General features: G+C 35.9%; 1 protein-coding gene across 8 annotated transcripts in view; it reads left to right on the plus strand.

The window, feature by feature from the left end:
• CPEB3 (cytoplasmic polyadenylation element binding protein 3) overlaps nt 1–24,367 on the plus strand; it is a 100,076-nt gene that overhangs the window by 32,486 nt on the left and 43,223 nt on the right. For 6 of the 8 annotated variants that reach the window (XM_087765852.1, XM_087765848.1, XM_087765850.1 and 3 more), the window contains exons 3-4: nt 954–1,113; nt 13,804–13,860. In XM_087765852.1, coding sequence (XP_087621978.1) covers nt 954–1,113; nt 13,804–13,860 — 217 coding nt within the window. The remainder of the gene's footprint in view (nt 1–953; nt 1,114–13,803; nt 13,861–24,367) is intronic. The other 2 variants (XM_087765849.1, XM_087765853.1) reach the window with 1 other exon arrangement.

Genomic DNA, 24,367 nt, shown 5'->3' on the forward strand with positions numbered 1-24,367 from the left:
GCATAATATAGTATACAAAGAAAAACTGCTATCTTTTACATACTTGTGCTTTACTTTTTTTTAATGATAGTGATGAGAGTAAGAAAATTAATGTTTTTTAGAAACGGTCTGTCTACAGCAAGGGAACCATTCTGTTACGCTGTCCCGTTGTGTACAGTACTCTAGATATGTGGGCATGCGTAGATTGTTCCTTCCATAAGATTGTTCCTGAACTTTGAAACTGGTTATTTTAATAGGCCTGCTAAATGTTGTTTGTGTGTTTTATGTTGTTTTTTTTTTTCTTTTCCCCTTTTACTTACTTAAAAAACAGAAGCTGAACTACAGTGAGTTAAAAATGAGAGATTCAAACAATATAAACCAACCCTTGCTCAGGTTTTTGAGTGCTCTAGTCTGAAAGTGTTGCATATCCTATCTTGCTTTTTGTTTTGTCATACATGTAGTGTACTTCCCTTAAACCTGTAAGATTCAGGTTAGACATTTGAAGAATTACTTGGTACTTTCTGGAACAAATGTGCCTGCTAGCATCTTGAGCATTGCTTGCCCCTGCTCTGATGTTAAAGTAGCACTGTGATAGAAGGCAGATGATGAAGCTGTAAAGCAAAAATCTCTGAACTCTGAAACAATTTCACTTCTCCAGTGTAAACATTAATATTGCTTTATTTCTAAGTTCTTATTTAAATGCTAATTTTTAGAATTAACTATTGTTTGTATATATATTTTTAGAAGAATAAAAAGCTTCTCTGCCTAGCTGTACTGGTGAAAGCAGCAGTTGCAAAATGTAGGGTATCATTTTAACAATTGTAGGCTTATCTCTATCAATTTTTTTGTAATATAAAAAGTTCTGTCAAGACGAAATGTAGAATTGGATGCTGGAGTTTTGTTAAATAAGAAATGAGCCTGTGTTAGAAAATGATTTTTTTCTTTTTTTTTTTTTTTTTTTTTTTTCCTTCTAGGACCGGAATAGGCCCTATGACACTTTTAACTTGCACTCTTTGGAAAATTCCTTAATGGATATGATAAGGACAGATCATGAGCCTCTGAAAGGTAAACACTACCCTCCCAGTGGCCCACCAATGAGTTTCGCTGATATAATGTGGAGGAATCATTTTACAGGTTAGGAATATTCATATGTCCATGCTTGCTTGGTGTTTAAACAAAAATCAGCTTTTCAGTATTGCTATAAACTTTTTGCTAATGAATGAGTTGTCAGTTATGTAAAACTTCTGTTTTCGCATCTTAAGATATTCATCTCTACCGCAGGAAGATAAGGTGAAATGTGTATACGTTTATTGAAAGTGCACAATCATAATATTATCTAACTGGCATTTCTAAAACTTGGTTTTGTGTATGAGCAAATTGCACAGTTGGGTCTCCTGCTGCAGTCACTCAGTTCAGAAAATGTGTAGTGCAACTGGAGTTCAATTGTTATGTTCAACATCTTATTCAAAGTTAATACTACTCTTTTTTTTGGATCATCAGCTAGTATACAGGATTCTAAAACAACCACTGTATTAAGCTTACTCTCTACGGTTGTTTCAAGTTTCTTTTTAAAAAAAGGTGTCTTAATTTGGATTTCAAATCATTAGGAGGAGCCAAAAAGCTATTAGATGTTGTTAAGTCCTGGGAAAGTTTTGATTATTTATGCTACTAAACTGTGTTTGTTCTACCAGGTGTAGCATTGGAGGTGAAACCATTTCTAAAACTTAGCTGATACTGAATAATGAAAGGTTGTGGCAGCATTTCAATGAATAAATATTCCTGATTAACCTGCACACTCCTCTGTCTTAATCTTTCATTGGTTAAGTTTAAAAATAGGTACACAGTCTTGCTTACAGGCATTCTTGCTGACTTTGAAGACTGAAGCTAATAGTAAGCCATAGACAAAGGAAGTATTGAGCTAGAAATTATTCCCAAACTTTAAGAAATCAGGACACTGGAACTGATAGAGAAGAAATTTAGTTGTGTGTGGAACTTTCTATGCTAATGCTTACATAGATACTTTTCTGATGTCACAACTGCCTCGTTTGCTCTGCTCCCCATTTATACATTACATGTAGAAACATACTTTTTCTTGGTCTAAGGTCTTGTGCCTTTTTCACCATGTTTCTGGGTACAGAGTTTTTTTACAACCGTACCAAACTGGGTTCTGTACTCTCAGCTCTTTTAACCTGTGCTTTCCACTATTATCTTGAAATTTATTGTGCTATAGTCTTCATATGCCTTTAACCATTATTCAGCTGTCTAAAATGGCAAGAAATACTGTCTCCTATGTGTTCTGATCATAGTCCTCCAAAATAAGTGTTAACCTGAAACTTATAAAAGAACAAGCTCAATAAAATTGACATTTGTGCTGGATATACATTTCATATGGCTGATATTAAAAAACAAACAAACTGCTAGTAAGTAGATTTAAGTATGTATTGTATCTTATTAAATGCATTATAATCTAGCTAAAACCTCTATGTATTTTAAATCAGTATCTATTTAAATTTACAAATTGAGACTAATTTTTTAAAGACTGAATTTCCATATGAACCTGAGCATGGAAAAAAATGAGAAAGATTGTATTAGAAATTGTATTACTCTAGAAAAAGACTTTAGCATCATATAAGTGCAATTTTGCTTATATTATTGTTTCTTTATAACCATTTTAAAATGGTTTTGATCAGAATATTAGTACATAAAATAATAATGGGTACAAATCTTTAATTCTTTTGTATTGTCGGGTCATTCTATCAAGAACAGTTTCCAATATTCAGCTGAGCTAGTCTACGTAAGTGTTGCAAGTGGCATGTTCCACAGCTGCACCTGAATGTCATAACGCTACTTAATGTTGGTGTTTTGCATGAGGTAGAAATGAAATTCTTGGTTTCATTAAGTATCTTCATGCGTTTCAAGAAAAAGCATGGGGGTGTTGGTTGACAGCCGCCTGAACATGAGCCAGCAGTGTGCTCAGGTGGCCAAGAGGGCCAATGGCATCCTGGCCTGCATCAAGAATAGTGTGGCCAGCAGGACCAGGGAGGTGATAGTGCCCCTGTGCTCGGCATTGGTAAGGCCGCACCTCGAGTACTGTGTTCAGTTTTGGGCCCCTCACTACAAGAAGGACATTTGAGGTGCTGGAGCATGTCCAGAGGAGGGCAACGAAGTTGGTGAAGGGTCTGGAGCACAAGTCTTATGAGGAGCGGCTGAGGGAACTGGGGTTGTTTAGTCTGGAGAAGAGGAGGCTGAGGGGAGACCTTATTGCTCTGTACAACTACCTGAAAGGAGGGTGTAGCGAGGTGGGGGTTGGTCTCTTCTTCCTAGTAACGAGTGATAGGACAAGAGGAAATGGCCTCAAGCTGCGCCAGGGGAGGTTTAGATTAGACATTAGGAAAAACTTCTTCACCGAGAGGGTGGTCAAGCATTGGAACAAGCTACCCAGGGCAGTGGTTGAGTCTCCATCCCTGGAGGTATTTAAAGGACAGATAGATGTGGTGCTCGAGGACATGGTATAGTGATGGACTTGGCAGTGATAGGTTGACGGTTGGACTTGATGATCTTAAGGGTCTTTTCCAACCTTAACGATTCTATGATTCTATGAAAAGTCTTTCCAAAACAAACTTAATATTTTGATCTCTACGAGGTTATCAATTTATGTAAGAGACTGACTAGTTTAAATGGACATTTGAAAGCAGTAGGAACTGTTTCCTTCTGCTCAAAAAGTAAAACCAAAGAGTTGGGTATTAATTGTAAAGCTTGAGTTGATCTTTTCCATTTGCCAGTGGGACTGTTAGCTTTACTTTTTCTCTCTAACAAACATTTCTGTCACTTGCTGGATGTGCTCTTTCTAACTTTCTCATTTTCTCACTCAGTGCTCCTCACCTGGTTTGGCCTTCTTGCCTTGTTACCTCTCTTCCAGCTTCCAGTCCCGTAACTACTGGAGAAGTCTTGTTTACTATTAGTTATCTCTCTCTGTCTCTGCTCAGCTGTGTTGTTTTTTTTTTCCCCACCGTTGATACAGTTAATTCCCTGTCTTGCTTTCTTTTCCTCCTCCCTCTAACTACAGGGCTTACTTTGCTAACCTCCAGCCTTGGCTTGACCTAGCATGCACTTTCCCCTACTCCTGTTTTCACACTATGCAGCATGACTGGCAATATTCATAGGAGTGGCTGTTTCAGGACATGTTCATTCTCCCTTCCAAGAAGTGTTGTCTTCCTCTGCGTTAAACACATCTATGCTACTATTTTAACTGAATCTTTTTTATAAAAACCTAACTAATTTTTCTGCAAACATTGATCCACTCCTCAAATCACTTTCCTATTGCATTTTCGTTGTTGCCTTTTCCATGAAAATTGGTCTTGACTCTTCCCCCGTATCTCCAACTTTCTGCTTTTTCTCTACCAAAGATGCAGAAGGTTTTCAACTGCTGTTGTTCTCTGCACCTGCCTCAGATTTCACTTAATCTTGTCTTCTAAACTCACTTGCTTTTTTTTCTTATTTATCGCACTCTCCTCTGGCTGTCCCCCTTAAAGTAGCAGCACATTTTAGTCTGTAATCACCTTGAGAATGTAAATTATCAACTCTGCTTGCTTTTGCTTGTTTCTTAAGTCATTGTCACATTTTCATTTTGTTTTCACCTTGAAGCTTTTTGAATATATTGGTTATGTACTTCAGCTTGATTTTTCAGTTCCTCATAGACATTCCTATGTGAATGCCTCTTGTGCGAAATTTCAACTGCTCTTTCTGGAGTCTTATTAACTTAACCAAATCTCAGAGCTACTTCCTTTTCATTTTACCTCCTCTGTCTTTCATAGGAAACTGGGTGTGTTTTTTCCCTTTAAATCTTCCCTTCCTCTGGCATCTGTGACTGTCCTCTTAGGGTTTTGTGCAGCTTTTTCTTGTGTAGATAGAAAGTAAAGCAACCACAAAAATCCTGGTTTAAACAACAAACAGGCAAAGAAAAATAATGAGATGGCTTTCAAATGGCTCTTTAAATTGTTCGCCTTTTGGTAAATGAGCCCTGTTTTCTCAAACAATTTTAGCTAACAGTGCTTACACGTCAGTTGGCCTTATATTTGCTATCCAAATTATTAAATGGAAGGGGTGAAAAGATGAGTACCAAAAGCCTCGGATTTTGAAAACACAGATTTAATTCTAGAAAAGCTATACATGTCTTGGAGACTCCAATGCATGTTACAAAGCCAGTGCAGCTATTTCGGGATCATTTCAGCCTACTGCTGGCAACAAAGTCTTCAGCAAATGTGTATTTTCAGAAGTACTGACTGTATATGTATTCATTAGTAAAATATTGCAGGTGGTTTATCTGAAGTTTGAAACTTTGCTTGGAACATAGCCCCTCTTGGCATATGTGCCCCCTCACATCCCAGCAGATATTTGAAACAAAAAATTATCTTGGATATAGAACAAGGGCTCTACATTAGAATGTGGATGGGAGGGTTAACCATAAAAGATTCTGATGTGAAGACCAAATTGAAATGGTTCTGGGATATTTTCTTCTCATTTTGGAGTATAAGTTCCTCATGCTCTGTGTTGTTCAGTGGAGGTAGTGGAGAAGCTCAGGGGTGAGAAAGGAAGAGTCTGTCCTCTTGTTTGTAGTAGCTGAAGCTTCATACCTTCTCTGAATCTGAGGTATCACTAGACTTTGTCCTGCAGGCCATGGAAATTGAGTTTATTTAAAGGTCACCAAAGCAGGTCAGTGTTTTTTGGTTTTTTTTTTTTTGAAGCATGATCCACTTGTCCTTGAGAGGACGTGTGATTACGCAACTTTTTTTGGGGGGTGTTGCTTTCAAGTGTGGAACAAGAGAAAGGCTGAAGGATTGTTAGTGCAGCAGAAACTAACTGATCCTCAGTCTTGCAATATTGAATTACTTATATGGAGCGAGTGCTAACTCAGTCTGATTGGCAGGCTGGCTTGGTGCTCTCCAGCTAGGAGAGCTAGGGTCACTTAGTTCTTTTTGGGTGTTTCTTGCTGTAAGAGAGATTTGATACCTAGCTCTGAGGTTTCTGGACTTAGATAAATTACCAGCTTATCCATCTATGTTGCATTTTATCTTGAGCCCAGTCTTGGGAGAAGGTGTTCAGTGTTAACTCTTATTCTGTTACTGTCTAAAACTGATTTCTTTTTCTCAGCTTTTCCTACCAGATAGGGGTACCCTGCTGTAGGTTCCTGTCTTTCTGTCCTTGTAGTCTGGGAGCTGTGTAACTTTACAAATCATTTGCCATTTTCATGCTTTGGGATCTAAAGAGTGGAAACTCATTAAAAAAGAAGTCTCATTTTCTTTTTTCCCAAGACAATTAGGCAGACTTCCTTACCTGCTTTCTCTGCCATCAAGACCAGCTTCAACATTTTTCTTCTCTTTCAGTCAATACTCGTAAATCCTTTGCTCCTTTCAAAAAGGAGGAAAAAAAGAGGAAAAAAGTACAGTAAAGGAATTGTTAAGCTGCTTCTAGTTAAAGATGAGTTACTGCATATGGCCAAAAGTATCTGGTTGTTCCCTGTCAGTCATAACCAGGCCTATATGACAGAAATGTGCAATATTTTCCAAGATGCTTTTCCTGAACGGTCTTATTAATTTTCTGAGTTGCAAATAAAATATATTATACACTACAAAAACATGGGAGAGAGTTTTGCTTTAATGAGGAAAGAATATATTTGCAGTATTTTATAACTTGTTGGTATTCATGTATTGCTTCTACCTAATGCTGTAGGGCAAAACTAAATTATCAGAATAGCTATGGGTAGATGCTACCTATTACTGACTAAAACATCTCTTTCCTACATCAAAGTGTCTCCTGTCTATGGTGTAATATGTCACTGTTGCAATATGTTTATCTGTGTCAAACTATTGCATTACAACACAAACAGAGGCATTCTGAGCTATAAAAAATATTTCGATCAGTAATAACTAGCAGCTGCCTTTGTTCTATTTTTAAATAATTAAATATTTCAGCTGTGTTAGATCATATGCTGTGCACATGTGCTACTGACAGGTCACGAAACTGAATCAAAATATAAAATTGAGGAGAGAAATGCCGCTTTGAAGTATTTATTTTAAATTTACTGTTGCAGTAGATAACTAATATTTGGGTTTTATTCTAAATCAGAATGGAAACAAACTTTGTAATCTGCGAATCCCCAACTAACAAAAATTCTGAGGTTTTTATAAATTCTCAATGTGACACATCTTCAAGTGTGAGTATTTGGAGATAACACACGTACAAGGAGAATTTCAAGAGTAGGCTTTATTAAAACTAATTTTAATGGATATCATACTGTAGAAGTACACATAAAATGTGTTGATCATGTCATAATATTTCAGTAGAATGTACATGCTCCCTGACTATGTTAGCATTTGTTGTTCTGAGATTGTTTGACACTTTGAATACAAACGTACACCAGTTCAGAGGTAGAAAGAGCGTCTGTGGGGAAACTTTTTATCTTGATTTTTCAGTACTTGATATGAATGACACCCATATATTTGCACAACAGAAAACTGAAATTACTGAGGTTACTACATTTTACCTATTGTAAAGACTGAATCAGGTCACATGAAAACTAGGTAAAATTTAAGATTTCCTGTTTACATTTAACTTAACTATGTTGTTTATGAGGTCTGACAGCAGTGTTTGAAGGTTATATGCAACTTAGACAATATTGTAATACATATAGAACGGACCTTTACTTTTCCATCTTGATCTTCAGTTAACTTCTATACATGCCACCAGATTTTATTCAGCTCTAATTGTTCATAAGTTTTTTGTAAGCAAAGCAGTAAGTTTGCCACATGACCTGAGGAAAAGTGAAGGTGAATGGATCATGTTTGTGTTTGCAGTCAGCAGCTGAACAGAAAGGTCGTGCAAATAGAACAAATGTTGTCATCTCAGTTCTAGAAATGGTGCCACCCAGTTACAGCTTTTTGCTACACTTCCATTAGAAAAAAGTGCACTGTAACAGCATTTCTCAAAATCTCCATGCTCATCAGGCACCTTTCTGTGCACATGAAAACCAGAGTGAGCAGACAGATGTGTTTGCACATCTATTTGTGTGTAAAATTAGGCCACTCAAGCTAATCCTTTTAAAGGAAACGTACTCTGTTTGCTTTCCATTTGAGACTCTGCTTATTTAAGAAAATCCTCTTTAATTTTTTTTTTCAGTAAAGAATATGCCCATTAAATAGGTCATATTTCTTAAATTAAAATAAGTGCTTTCTTCAGTGATCCTGTAGTATGATCATACTTCCTAATTTGCTGCTGGCATCCAGCGTGTCCTTGTCTTTGACCTGCTGAATCTGTTTTGGGCAGGACTGGTGGTGGTGGTTTTGTTTGCTTTGTTTAGTTTAAGGAGACAGACACCAATTTTTCCTTCTCTTTATTTCCATTATTTCATTGTATGATTGAGACTGGCCTCACAGAGACCTAAAGCTTTTTTCCTTTTTTTTTCCTTCCTCATTTCTCTACTGTTTTGAGGGTTTCGTATGTTTCAGTATGGATGGCTAATGGAAGAGTCTGCTTTCATATTGGTTTATTTTATTCCCCACAAATTTGCCAATAAGAATACCAGTATTGCTCTTTTGAGTACAGTTCTAGAACTACGTGTAGAATGGGTATATGTGTGCATATACTTGTCTACCCCTTACAAGTAAAGCCAAATTTCTTTTTATGTTCATCAAGTCTTGCTTTTAAAGCACTAATATTTTGAAAATATAACTGTTTTCAGCTAAAAATGTTCGCACTACTTAAATATGTACAAGACCTTTGTGTTTTGTTGGGGCAATGTAATTTACTTAGGAAGAGTGCATTCCATTGTAATGTATACGCTGTTATATTTTATAGGTTACTTTCTCTACTGATGGCATATATTTGTTTAGTCAGTGATAGGACGAAGTTAGTGTCAGCAAGCTTTATTGCTGATATTCATAGCTGATAATTATACACTTCTGTTCACATTGCCACAATATGTATTTGCACAGTAAAAATATATACGTGTAAATGCAGTAATAGTTCTTCGTATTTCCCTTCTGGCAAACAATAGTGTTTTTGTTCTGCTGAGTACATTAATGTGTAAAAGATATGTAAGTCCCAAGTAGTTGTTTAAATTATGGGTGTGAACAAATGGCAGATAGACTTTAAAAAAAAAAAGAGTGGGGCAAGGGGAAAGAAAAAAAGGAAAAAAAACCCAAACCAACAAACTTCTTCAGAAAGTTACCTTTTATTTTTACAGTTCTTCATGCAGACCCTTGCTTACACAACTCTTGCTTTTGAAATTGTTTTGGGCATATACGTTGAGTTAGTGTAGCATCAGTTTCAGTTGTCTGTACTTTTGGGGGAAGAGGAGAGAGAATAGTCTGAGGTCTGCTCAGGTAAAAAAGATTAAAATTCTTATATATACACACATGTGCTTCATGCTTTTTGGCTATTTGTGAATCATGGAGCAAAGACTCATGGTTGAGCTGGGGTATGGGGGGGGCATATGTGTGTGGGGGTGTTAGGTTGTGCTGTAAACTAGACCCCCAAATACATATGGATCAAAGTAATCTTCTTGTTTCAGATGTTTGTTTTTTGCACTTTTCTGTGTCTAAACTTTGCTCTACCCCACTTGCTACCTGTCCGTCCAAATAACTATTGCTGTTTTGTAATGCCTTTTGTTGGCACCAACTTTGAAATCATTTGATAGAAGAGATAAGAATGATAAAGGAGGTATTATTACTAAGGAAGTATAGCAGACCTAGTCCTGTTGCCAGTTTCATTTGACCTTGCCACGGGAGTCTCTAGTCATAACTTGTAATTGATATCAACAATGATCTTAAGAACTACGTGAGAGGAAGTTCTCATTCCCAGTAAGTTCAGGACAGGACAAAAGCAGGCCAGCTTTGCTATTTTCTAGCAAATTTTATGCCAAATACCAATTGCTGAATTGGTATAAGTGGTCGATCTTGGTGAAAGCCATGAGGTATAACAGTGCAAGAAGTTTTACTCAGTGTATAACCAACGAACATTGTTTCTTGGAACGTTGATTGTAGCATGAAAATGATGAGAATAGGTAACTGTAATCTTAAAAGTCCTTCACTGAGTGAGTGTTCATGTCCAGGAGCTGATTAGGATTTTACAAGTTCAAAAAAAACATAAAGCACTTAGGAAGAGAAAATGAATAAGAAGAGAAAATGTATCCAGAAATCTCTTAAAGCAAAACCAGTAGTTGTAGATCTGGAACTGATTAATCACTGGTGTTTTTTCAGACATGGGAAAATAATGGTAATACCAGCACATACATACAAAGGTGAAATCAGAGATCCGTTTTACACTTAATTGTAAACAGATTGTGCTCATAAGCTTGAATATCTGCTAAAAATAGTGGATTTTAAAGTCGAGATTAAGGGGACGACTATAGGCAAGCCTGGCACTAGACACTGTCAAAAAACTGCAGTAGTGGTAAAACTGTGCCTGATATCCAGGTTTGCTATTTCTGGAACAACATTCTTTCTCAAAAATGTTCAAATAACTTGAAATTATCTAGACAATTAAAAAAACAAATCAGATTTTCTCTTTGTGGAAGATTTATTAAAAGCATTCATATTTAAGAAGGGTATACTTCCTTAAGGTATTGGAAAAAATTCAGAATTGTTTCAAAATCATGACTCTCTTCCACAAAGAATGAGGTGAAGTTAAATTCTATTTAACTACTTTTTATTTCTAATATAATACAGAAGATGCACATACTTGAGATGTACTCTAAGAAGGAATCAGGCTTTCTGCCATGAAAAGCATGATATTGGGCATGCAGCAGAGCACTTAGGCAGTCCAGCCAGAAAGGTCTCTCCAAATGCTGTTAGGAGAGAGAATTTAATGAATTTAATGACATAAGATATGCAAAAGAGCAGCCCAGGCCATACAAGAATCATTAAACCCTTGTTTGTACTCTGAAATGTTTAAAGCGCAAGAAGTATACAACTGGATTTTTTTTTTCTTTTTGTTAAATTAGGAATTGAAAAGACTTGCGTATAAGAGTGATAATTGTTGCAACCTAACTGCAGTAATAGAAGTGTGTGTTATAAAAGCACATAATTGAAAATATACTCAGTAGATAGTTATGAAACCAAGACAGGCAAACTGAAAATGGCAGATGTACACTGAATACAAGTACTGGGGATGTTATTACTGGAAGGGTTCCTATTTATGACTTCAGTGAACTACTGGAGCCCATAACTTCTGTGCTCTAACTTCTCTGTGTTTCTGTTTATTGTGCTTAAGGTTCTTGAAGAGTAGAAATTTTATCCAGAGATTTTGTTTTAAAACTATAATTAGAAATATGTGCTTATATAGACTTTGTAAAGGTCCAGGTAGCGTACATGTGCTTTTCTTAAAATTTATTGTTTTCTGGTAGTAATTTCTATGTTTCACCCAAATATGTCCGTGAAAGTACATATTCTTAATTACATTTCACGGTTTTTCATTTCACCTTTAAATGAATAAATTTATAGTTTCCTTTTTGTGCTCTCTTCTTGTTCCTTCGATAATTATGCAGTTTTGTAATCTGCATATGGCCTCTTTTTTCAGTTGAATAATTTGCTTCGAACAGCAAGATATTGAAGTGTTGTAGCTGATGCGAAAGGCTATATAATTATTGGTGACTAATTGTCTTATGATTGGTGTGTTACCAGTCTGTTTTGAATGCTTTTAGTACGGGTGTGTTTTGAAAGTATTCCATTAATTTGTTTCTATAGAATTGCACTAGGGGACCTCTGAAGATGCACAGAATTATCCCACACTGTTGCTTAGCTCAGTGTGAGAACATGTCCTTCTGCTTGTGCTGCTCTGTATTTTCTGCTCCTCTTAAAAGATAGCTGACAAGAACTGTTTAAAAATAGCAGGCCAAGGGCAGGTGACAAAATGTCACACAAGCAGCACCTGGTCCAGTGACAGCCTGGAGGGAGGAAAAAACCAAACCCAGATGTCACAGATACGATTCTATTTCTGAAGCTGGTCAAACAGCAGAATTTCAGCTTCAGCAAAGGAAAAGAGAAGGGCCCATCCAAGCATTATGCATTCAAATTTTACTCCATTTATTTTCATAGCAGTTCCCTTTTTTCTATTACAAGTATTAGTTTACAAGTATAGATTATTATATACACCTTTTCTCTTTACAAGTAATACCTGTAACCTCACGCTCATTAATATGCTGTTACGGAAAGGGGAATTAATGTCAATCTGACAATATTTCTGAAATATTTTAGCACAAGCTTATACTAACTGAAATAATAGCAGCTTTAATGTTTCTGCAGTGCCAGATTAATGTGAAAATATGTATAGGAGAACTATGTCTGAAATTAGGAAATCTGAAGTAGTTAATGAAGATTTCTTTAAGAAGCTTTGCACAAAGAGTTGGAAAGTAAAAATGGGAATTTTATTTACCTTCCTTCTGCCCCCACTTCTTTCTGGAGGTGCTGTTTGCTTCCAAGTCGTATTGTGGCGGCGCTTTTTTCTAAAAGAATGAGAGAATTATAATGTGAAGAAAATACATATTTGCTTTTCTTAAACTGCTTGTGACTTAGTTTCAGAAGTGTACTGAAACTTCATGTTGCATCTGTTCGGAAAAAATATTAATTACGGCGTAGCGGTATCTGTGACTGGAAATAGAAGGCTTTAACTTATTGATAGGAACTAAAAATGTTGGAGAAGATCGGCTTTAGTTCTCCGTTGTCAAAGCTTATTTGTTAAAACTTGGTTTTGCAGAAATATGGAAGAGAATTTATACTACCGGAGCTTAACAGTTATATTGGTTCTTCAGGATAGTGAGCAGGTCTTGAGCTCCCATATTTGAGTGCCAATGCAGGGAAGAAATGTAAACTGCCTGCCTCCTTAGCTCCCAAACGTAACCACAAATCTAGAGATAGGGAGAGCGTATGAAATGGGTTACAACACTTGTAAGTAACTTAAGTTACTTCCATTACTTAATTGAAATTTTTATGTGGCTATAATGATTCTTTTAGATCTTTTTCCAAACAAGGACTATTATCAATTACAGCTTTCAAATTGTTTTGGGGGTTTTACTTGAGAAAGTCCTGTTACAAAGTTTCTTCAGGGTAAGTTGTTAATACTTCAGCTCGGTTAAATAGTATCTAAAACTAATCTGAACAGTAGTAGAGTTGGCTCACCTCTTGCTTTGATGGTAAAAGTAGATTTCAGTGGACTATGTCTCCTGTGAACCTTCTGTATACGATGGTCCCATATTATGGGTCAAGAATAAATATTTTTCAAAGTACATATGAATGTACTCCATGAGAACAACACTCCCTCCAACCCAGTATCTTATCTCAAACAGTAAGCAATAGCAGATTCTTAGGGAAGAATACAAAACCAGGGTAAGCACTCAGTCTCCAACGATCTGTTAACTCAAGTCACAGGTAGTATGGAAAATACTGATTTACTTTCTACCAATTAAGTGGAGTTTTATTAATGCTATAGTTGTTATTCGAAGCCTACTATAAACGGCATAACTGCAGCAAGGTTGAACTTTGAGGCCTTATTTTGAAAGGGTAAACATAATACTTTCCTAGTACAAAGCAAAGGGATGTATTAAAAAATGATTATTTCATTGTTTATTTTGTGATTTTCAGTATTTTAAGTACATAACACAAAAGGTACTAGGGTGTTAATGTCGTAAATGCGTATTCTTGGGAAGTTGTCTTCAGTAGACAGAAGATTCAGCTACCTGGACTGTTCATCCCCTTTAGCAACTCTTCATATTAATAAATTTAATTCAGTTTTGTAATAAAAACATTAAAAATAGGTTTATTTACATTTCAGGGCGTATGGGAATAAACTTCCATCATCCAGGAACAGACAATATTATGGCTCTTAACAGTAAGTAGTTAATATCTAATGACTAATATTGTCATGTTGAATATTATTTCTTACATTTATTGTGTATGTAGCTGTTCAGTCAGACATAAATATGTGTAATAATAATACTTGCATAGAGGTTTATGTGCACTGTCTTAAAATGGTAGAATTGGTTGTATTAGCTTTATAATAGCTTTATGTGTTCCGCTGAAAGCTTCATAATGCCTGCTATAGATAATATTGCAAAACAATCTCTGTTGTTCCCTCTTTTGTGGGTGTGTATGCGTGTTAAATCTGTACATTTCTGATATCTCTCCAGACATGTTTCTTCTTGTTGGGATTTGTTGTTACAAGTTTTGCATACAATTACTTTGGCTGATGGAGTTTACTTTCTTGGTTTCCCTAAAACATTATGTAGACAGGACTGGAGAGAATGTTTAGACATCTAAATGATGAGGAAAAGTGTGGGGCTGAACTTCACTGAAAGATTATTGCTTTTGTTTGTGTTGGAAAATAAAAATAAATTTAAAAAATCCAGTCATGAACATATGCATTCAAAAAACCTGCCCAAATGGATCTGGAAGCTCTAGAGACAGCCTCATGTCATGTAGTGGGAGGTGGGGGGTGGGGGTGTTAGGCACCACCAGCATAATGCAAAACTGAACTATGCAAATCAAAGCATAGTTTTTGTCCATCTAATCCTAAGAAATGCTGACTGTCTTGAAATGTCCGGTTTTGCTTACAATGTTGTATTAGAGGTGTTAGGATTGATTTACTAACTTCTTTAGAATTTTTTGACTTTGCACTGTCTACATAAGTTATACTGTGTATAGTTGAAAACTGCAGTGCTTTAGAGTCTTAAAATTAGATTTTTTTTGTGTAGTACCAAACAGAATTAAAAAGTAATTTATAAATGTGAAGAACTGAAAATCTGTAATAGACAAGATGCAAGGGTTTTAACATTTGGCTTTAAATGTGAGCTTTTGGAACCTATAAGACTTTGATCGTGGTCTTTGTCTTAGTTTCACACCGTTAATGATGAGGTGATATTTTGCAGAGTTTCTGTTGTCATAGTTAGCATATGTGCCCAGAAGAAAGTGGGGCATATGAAATTATGGGAAATCAAGTAATTAACTGGGAGAACTGCTTCATTTAGTTAAAGCCTTTATTAAAAGGGGAAGCTGGTCACGTGGGTGTGCGTGTAAGTAAGTTCTACACAGTACGGTCTGCTGCTGTTTGACATGAATTCTGGTCTCAGAATGTATTTGTTGCTCTAGCATGGGCATTTCAGTAAGCTGATTGCAATAGTAATATAATGGTGAAGATGGGAGATTATGATTGAATTTTGAGCTATTTTTAAAAATTGACAGTTACTATGGAATATATAGCAGTATTTCTTACAAAGTCTTATAGAGATTTTTGAAAAACAGGAATGAAAAACTGATACAAAAAGCTATACTATATACTGTACTATATCAAATCAGAGTTGTTTCATTTTGGGACAACTCTCTTTTACCCTAAATGGATGAATATGTTCTATTCTGATTTTTGTCATTGCTAGATAAACTTAAAAAAAAAAGTTGCCTTTTTGATGGAAATAATATTTAAGAAAATATTTCTTCCTCCTTAATTCCTTTGAAATTTTTACAGCAGCTATATAATCTACTTGTTTATAAAAAATAATGATCCTTTGCAGATATAGTCCTGGTGTATGGCTAAAAGATTAGTATAGCTAACTGAGGGACCTAAACAAAATACATTTATGCATTTCCAGTATTTAAAATATTATGGGTTTATTGAAATATTAACTGTTTACAGACTTACATAAAATTATGGAATCATAAATATGCAATTTATGCAAAATAGTAGTGATTGTTCCTTTGAATGAAATTCAGCACAAATCAAGAGTCTGGATAAGTTCCCATGTATTTTTCCCTCTCCTGCATGTCTTCTCTTTCCCATTCTTTACTAGGTAAGGCCACACCATTTCTTGCCATTACTAGGGGCCCAGAAGCTAGAATTATTGTACTGCTTTTTGCTCTTAAATCTTTGAAGAGTTGGGAGTAAAAGCAAGTATTCAAGTACATAAGCTTAAAAATTACTTTATGTGATTTAAATCCTCTTTTGTATGCAGCTAAAACTGAGAAATTTAGAACTGTGTAATGCCCATGTGGTCCATTACCTTTGCCATGGGGAAATATACTACGAAGAAATATTCTTTCCTGTGCTTGAATGGTTGTGGTTTGGGTTTAAAAAAATAAAAGAAATAAAAGAAAATTGAAATTCCCAAAAGGGATTTCATCCCAGTAATTTTTGGAACTATTTAGAGAACTCATGTAACTTCTTTAAATCATAATACTTGTAATATCTATATAATTTCTGTGAAACCAAACAGTCTGCTGAATCTGCAAATCCAGCCTTCACATTCTATTTATAGTCGTTGCTACGTAAGCATTTTTCTCTTTTCCTGCGAAGACACAGTAATAATCTTTAAGATTCATTACTCAAAGCTCAATTGCTCAGCAACAGTGTATTCAGTCTTTTGAAGCTGGAAGACAACATAGGCTCATGTCAACAGCAGTGCAAAACTTTACTTCACATGTTGTAGGGAGAGGGGAAGTTTTCTGAGGGGTGTTAGTCTCTTTAGCTCCTTCTCATCCTCTATGGCAACACTTTCAACTGTACTTCAGCTGGTGGTCTTATTTATTGATTACAGCTTTTTGAAACTGGGGATTTTCCTGACTGACTGTCTTGAGCTACTGTCTATAAATGTTGAAGGGCGTTGTTTGGTTTGAGGGAAGGTGTTACTTGCTTAGTTGGCAGGGCTTAATGTAGAGCATACTACCACCATTTAGTTCATCATTATGCAAAGCTATAAATCATTATCATCTCAAAGCACTGAGTTCTGAAATAATAAAATTAATGAGACAGAAATTCATAATTATTATTAATCTCTTCTTGTGATTAATGGCATTATGCTTGTGTACATACACAAACTGTTCCACATGTCTATAAGCAAGTTTATATTGTAGAGGCACTTGAAGTTGTCTATCAGAATTAGGCTTCTGTTGAGGAATGCAATGTTCAAATATTCAGAGAGATCTGAGCATAATCCTAAAAAGCATTTAAACAAAAGGAAGATGCAAATATTTAGATTTGAAACATTGTGCAAAGGGAAAAAGCTATAGCTTTGGTCCATACTAGTTCTAATTGAAAGTTCTCTAATTGAAATAGTGTTTTTAATCAAGTAGTGACATCTGTTTGTTGACTTTTTAATAATGTCATTCATACTAAGCTGAACAGTAGAACAATTTTTATAAACTTTCATCTATAGCACCTTATTAAATACAGTTGATACTGTAATTTCTAGGGGAAATGTGGTGTAAATGGAATTATTGATTTTACTTATGTAAATTCGTGTATGAACTTAAAGAGAAACCATCTATTGATGATACTTTTAGTAGATATTTGCAATACTAATTAAAAGTGATGTTTACAATACCAAGCAAAACCTGAAAATAAAGTAATTTGCTTTGCCAAAATTAACTCAAAGGTGTCCTCCATCCCCTTATCTTGCTAGTATTCACTCCCATTTGCAGTCATACATTTCTGCATACATTTCATACTAAATGATCAGTATGAATACACTGCACTGTTACCCATGTGCTAGGTAGTGAGCTATCTTTAATGCTTCTTGTGAACTCCAGAAAGCCAACAATAAACTTTAGTGGGAGAGAAGTATAGCAGGTGAAAAAGGAAGGTGGGGAATAAATGAGGGTGTGTCATCTTTCTAAGGAAGCACTGGACTGTATTGCTGGGGTCACAAACGAATTTCTGTAAAATGAGTTTAGACTAAAGGTAGTTAAACCAGCAAATGAGAAAAATCCCTTTGTGAAACGCTGGAATTGTGTTTTTCCTAAAGCTCCTCTGTACAGTCACTTTGCACTGCTGTTGGGTTTCAAATGTTCTATCTGCTTCCAATGTTCATTCATGTCTCATGAAAATGCGTCATCTGTGAGGTCTGGTACTGTTGCTCTCCATCTGACTGTCTTTTCTTCTTTTCATTAGTGCCGTTTAGTTCTGTTTGTTCTGAATAAAATAATTTGAAAAATACATTAAGGCAAGGGTTTGGGGCACCTTTTTAGATGTTTGTGTAGAGATTTTGTTTTTGTTTTATTAATAGAGATACTAATTATGTGGGGAAGTCATCATGCCATGACAGGAAATGTAATGGCAGCAAAACAATATCATATTTTATTTTCATGCTTCTACTGGTTTTAAAATTGCCTTGTCTCCTTAAGAGCTATTGTACTTGGCTTTTCCTATATTCTAGTGTATTGTTTTCAAGCACATATAGTGTTTAGATATAACCAAGTTGCTGAAATGGCATTTTAAATCTTTTGCCAATGCTATTGGTATACCTTGAAATGAACCACTCTGAACAGAAAGTTTATTGTATTATTTTTGTCTTGCAAAATCTTGGGTTGGCAGTTCAATAGCTATTAAAAGCTTGGGTTTTCTGGTGATAATATTCTGAGAAAACGTGCGGCTAAATTTCGAGAGGCATCAATCTCTTCTAATAGTTTGGTACCTGCCTATAGGAATTTGCTGACCTCTTCAGCCCAATTGCCAAGTTGGGTTGCTAATGTGTTACTAGCTTATTTACATATAAGGAATAATATAAAGGAATAAAAGACACTGAGAGAGCTAATAAGGTTTGCAAAACTAGACCTGATTTAATTGTGAACAGATCAGAGTTTATTTAACTGGAGGGAAAAAATGAATGATGTAAAGTGTGATATAGCAAAGGCAGGAGGGTTCATATAAGAGTCCCAGAGTGTGTGAAGTGTCACTGTATACATCACCTTGTTAAGTTTTTCAGAACCAGCTGTACAAACAGTATTGATACTGCCTTCGGGGCTGAGAGGTGGGCTCGTTGATGTCTCAAAGTCCCTTCTATACCTCTTTAAGAAAAAAAAAAAGGGAGGGGGGGAGAAGGCAAGGGAGCAATAAACCATGTTTTTTCTTCTTTCTTCAATTTTTTATATTAGCATCTGCACTTTCTGAGATCTGATTTGGCTGTTACTGAAGGCAGTATCTCCTATCAGTGACTGCTGAAGTCTTTTTCTAGCAGAGGAAGATTTCTTAAATTTTCTTCCTTTTAATCCAACTTAGTAGGTCTTTACTACCTTCTTGTTTGTTTGTTTGTTTTTTTCCCCACCACTCTTGCTGCCTCATAACCTCACCAATGTGCTTTCCTTTCATCTATGTGATCCTCTCTATTGTGGGTGAGTGCCATCTGTTTCTGTAGAATTTTAAGAACAAGATTTGCCAGGCTATTCCACAAGCATTATATATGATGCTAGAAGAGATGAGACTGCAGTCCAGAATTAGGTTTGGTAGATAGGAACTTCCTTCATATTGCTTCCAATCTGCCTGGCAGTTAGAAATGCGAGTTTTATCATTAATCTATTTTTTAAACTCAAACAAAAAAATGAAAATAGATAAGCCTGCACAGATGCTTGGCAGCTCAGTATGCCTAAGGAAGGAAGACCTGAGCTGTTTAAACAATAGTTTTGAGTATCAAATGCAGTTCACATGTTTGATCAAGTGTTTGAGGTCCAATGTGTGGGCTTTAACTGCATACAGCTTATGTGTAGATTGTATTTTTCTGATGATGGAATTCAAATGTATATGTATGTCAGCATATGTTACCAAGGAGATTGTTGTAACGCTTGCATTGCTAACATAAGAAAAAAGTGAACCAGAAGGAACTGTTGAGGCTAATATCACCAAATTATCACAATGCCCGTCTGCACATCCAGCCTATCTATCAGTGGAAACTGAGAACCACCTTTTGAACCACTCTTAGATGAGCAATAAGTCATCCCAATCCCCAAACCCAAATTATTTGGATTATATGTTTGCTTTCAAAGACCTCTCTAAAAAGACTGGAGGATAGAAGTCTTGTTCTTTGTGAACAGCTTTTCCAGCCATAGAAAAAGGGGAACAAAGAGCATTATTTTCTTAAACAAACTGTTCTGTTGCATTGCTCATCATGAAAAATGACCCCTCAAATCTCAAATGCTGAAACATGCTGAAGTAAAAACAATTGCAAATGCTATCCCTGAAAAAGTGGAGCGAGTGTTCTGCAAATAACAGATTAATATATAGAAAACTTCCTTTGGAAGCAAATAGATTTCTGTGTACATAAAGCTCAGTACGAACATACTAATGCAAGGAACCCAAAAGTCAATATAGTGAACCAAGTTTAATCCTTTATTCTCCCAAATGTAGTTCTTATTTTTCCCTATACTTCTGGGGAAGATGACTTACTGAGTTTTATCATGTCATGTTCATTTATCAGCTTGCTTCTTATCTAAATAAAACAGAGAAATTGTTATTCAAGAAATAGTGTTTTATATGCAGTAAATTCACACTGGTTTTATTAAGCCTTGGCCTCACTTTTGTATGCAAACTGTTCTTGTCAACCTCGACTCCTATTTTAGTTATTAAAAATGTTGAATTTATTCTAAACTACGTTTATGTGCATATAGTCTTTTTTATGTTGAGTGCTACAAATTAAGTTACTCAAACTTTTTCTGCTTTAGCTACTGCCTTTCATATACCTCCAACTGTATGAAAATCCACTTTTTAAATAGCATGTTCCTTACCTACCTCTTATCCAGTGATTTTTTTTTTTTTTTTTCCTCTTTTTCTCTCCACGTTTTGACAGTTTGTTAGATAACCTTGACCATTCAGACAGAGTAGCATGGACTGACAGAGTGATCAAAGATGAAACCTTTGATTTGTCTTGCTGGGATTGCAACTATGATTTTTCCACATGGGTAATTTGAGACAGGTTGGTGAATGGTAGATACTTCTAAAATCATGAAGATGTAATAAAGTTTATCTATGTACATTATAGCAAATGAATTGAATGAAAGGAACAAAGTGAAGAATGTTTCCCAAAGGAACTTTAAATATGTAGCCCAAAGTTTAAAGGAAGTCTAGTACTTTACAGAGATACAATATTCATATATTTCATCTCAGAATTTTATTATGACCCAAAGGAAATCTTCAAATCAGTTGATAGAAATTCTGACTATGTTGCATGCACTTCTTGCATCTGCATTTCTCGTTATGTGCACACAAATACTTGTTCTCAGTCCGTATATTTTTAGTGACATAAAACTAAAGTTCCTAGATTATTCTGCTCATTTGCTTTTTGTTACTTTGGCAAAAAGAGTTCTTCAGTGAGTTCAAGGTGTGTGCTACAGAGATACTGAAATGCTATTTGATCCATATACAATGTGCAGATCCAATCCCGTATTATAATAAAGCAATGAAAAAAGAATCAGAAAAGAAGTCTCACTGAGATCAGATGTCAGTAATTTGTAAGTCACTGTTTTATTTGGCATATAAGATCTCATGGCTTAGACATCTTAGTTTATCTAAAATAAAGAAAATTTTTACGGGGTGTGCCTAACCAGTAAAGATTATTTTCATTGTCCAACATAATTTAATAACATTATAATAAATGTGTTTTTAGTTTCTTAATTTTACAGAGTTCTTCCAGTAAGAAGCATCATGCAGTCTTCAGACTTTAGCACAAATTAATCCTGTCCATACCTCTGCTGAAATCTGTGAAGAGGATCTTTCACAGCTTGTCAGTTTTATGTTGCTGTTAGAATCTTAGTTAAAAGACAAGTCAACAAATTAATCTGGCAATTTTATCTCCTATATGAACATACTGGAAGTACATCAGCTTGTCTATAGGCTGAAGTTATCAGATTTTTAATGAGGTTTGATGCATTCGAAAAGGTTCTCCAGAAAGTTCTCTCTCGCAAGTTATTAATTAAGCCACAATGAAACTGCTGAAAGCTTTGATCTGCTTGATGTAGGTAAACAACGCTCAAGTTCTCTACAGAACACTTTCTTGATGGTAGTGATAGTAACATGTTGAATAAATATCAGCATGTGATTGATTGGCTTCATAAAAAATATGTTTTAAGAAGGTGATTGTGTTTCAGTCAAGCTTGTTAATTGTTCTACCAACTTTCTCCCTTGTGTAGCTAGCTGTCTTCCCAGGGGAACTTTTCCCCACAGTTTCTGATCCATAAAAACTGAACCCTTAACTAGAGATTAAGTTGTTAGAGTGGATACTCCATTGTTTCACATGACTAACATCTGTTGTCTCCAGGAGATCAAGTAATGTTTTTGTTTTCGCAAGTGTTTCTTAACTTCAAAGGCTTGGTTCACAGGGATATTGAACTATAAAGTTATTATTACGCCTTCTTGTACTGATGTATTGTGTCAGCATTTAATTGAATCATGTCAGATGATACACATTTGTAGGCTGAGCTTTTGTGTAGTCATCACTGATACGTATTTTTCCCAAGTGCCACTGATTTTTATTTTCTCTTGTCTTATAACTGAAGTGTGTTGTGAAGAGTGCATACTACAAGCCTTATATGAGTATAGGGAGCCCAGTTACAGAATAGTAAACCAGTACAAGCCCTAAAGCATGCATAGTTCTTTGTGGAAAAGTATTATCGTGGCCTTCCTATGGAATAATCCTATTCCATAGGAATACATTAAACCAGTGACAGTACATAACTTTGGGTTTTAGGACCTTTTTGTCTTTGCAGCCTTGGGTAAAGCTAATGAGGCTGATAATGAACATCAGTTTCACTGCTCTATTTCAGTTTTCCCTGAAAACTTCCCCTTTGGAAGCTTAATTTTTTTTTTCCCAGTTAGCTATGCTCTTTCCTTATTTTGTATTATCAAAATAGCTAACTATTAGAATGTAATTTTCTCTGGATCTTATAATTGTTCGTTCTTATAGTCTGTCTCTACTGTGACTGCACTGAGTTACCAAGAGATTAAAGAAGCTGAAATGCTTCAGTTTGGGGAGGAGAAGGCTGAAGGTGAATGTGATGGAGCCTTAGAAAAATCACAGGGGAATGGAGAACTGCTGTTCACCATGTTCCACAGAGCTAGACCTAGCAGAACAATTGGTGAAACTTCTGGTAGATCCGTTTAAAACCCACAAAAGGAAGTGCTTCTGTAGTTTACGTTTGGAACTTGCTGCCAGAGGAATTTGTGGAAGCAGATGGTATCAGCAGGTTCAAAAAAGCAAGTTAGACAAATTGTTAACAAAAGGCCTTTAAGTAGGTACTAGAAGAGGGCGAGAGTGTGCCTCCTAACGTGTTTCATCCAATGACTATGAATGCTAAGGTAATAGGAGGGAAACATATCACTGATAGTGGCTGGTCTAACGTGCTCTTTCTAGTGTCACTATTGAAGACTGAATACTTGTCTGGATGGTTCATTGGTCGTACCCAGCAGGGCATCGCATATGAGCTCTCATAGGTATTCTAGCTGAGCTATATGGTTCATGTCTACGGTATACACTAAGTTAAGTTTGTAAGAATATGTTTTAGTCACAGTCCTTTCTTTTCTGTAGGTTGTCATCTCTTTCAAATAAATTGCAGAACACCTGTGTTACTAATAATAATTCTCAGAAATCGTTTGTGCAATTCTGGTATTTATTTACATGGTTTGCTTTTATCACACAAATTACACAATGTCCCTTTTTGCATTGGAACCTTCCAATACAAACAACAGGGCAAAACCAAACTTATTCCCAGCCTACATAGTGAGCTGAAGAATGAAGGTGGTTTACTTGTTGATATACAATAAGCAATGTTCTGTTGCTTGACTGTGTTCTTGGTTTTCAGGATGCATCTTAACTGAGCAAGAGTAACTTTAAACAGCAGAGCAACTTCCCTCGTCCACATAACTTGTCTTCTCTTGCCAACATTGTCACACTGTGGATGTTCTGGTCCTGTGCCCTTCCAGGCAAGGGTTGTTGGGTCACTCCTTCCTTCTGAATCCTTGAGGGCTATCTTGTGTGGATGTGTGCTTCTGCCTGTCATGCAGCTATGCTCATCTCATAAACAACTTTATCTCAAAAGTTTTGTGGCTCTTCATAAAATTTTGCAAGTGTGTTCTTATGCCACCAGTAGACCCCTTCTCCCTTGACTGCCAGGTAGATGTTTGCAAAATGCAAGCCTTTGAGGTTTTTTCATCAGTTTCATATAGCTTTTCTTGAGATGCAGTTAAAATTTGAGCATTTCAGTTGAGTGTGTTCTGATTTATTGCGACAATGGGTAATCTTAGCTGCAGGCTTTTGAGAATTGCCATAACATTAGCACTAAATTCACTTAATTGCATTGCAAGATTTGGGATTTGTGGAGTTTGTTTTGCTTGTTTGTTAAAAGCTTAGAGTTCTGTTCTCCAGCGTACAGTTTTGTGTTTGTAAAAATACACTCAGCTTCTGGGATGAGATGAGTTAATAGTTTCAGGGGTTATCAGGAGGTAAGAAAGAATGTATTGTTCCTTTGTGTTTGAGTACATGCAATTTGGGACATAGTGGTTATGTAACTTTCTACCTGTCAGAGGTAAAGAAAGTTGCAAAGGGGTGGAGAAACACTAACACAGTGGTGATCGTTCTGGGAGTTGC

Source organism: Nipponia nippon, unplaced genomic scaffold (genome assembly GCF_047370975.1).
Source record: "Nipponia nippon isolate SJK-2023a ecotype South Korea unplaced genomic scaffold, ASM4737097v1 scaffold_3, whole genome shotgun sequence".
Lineage (NCBI taxonomy): Eukaryota > Metazoa > Chordata > Aves > Pelecaniformes > Threskiornithidae > Nipponia > Nipponia nippon.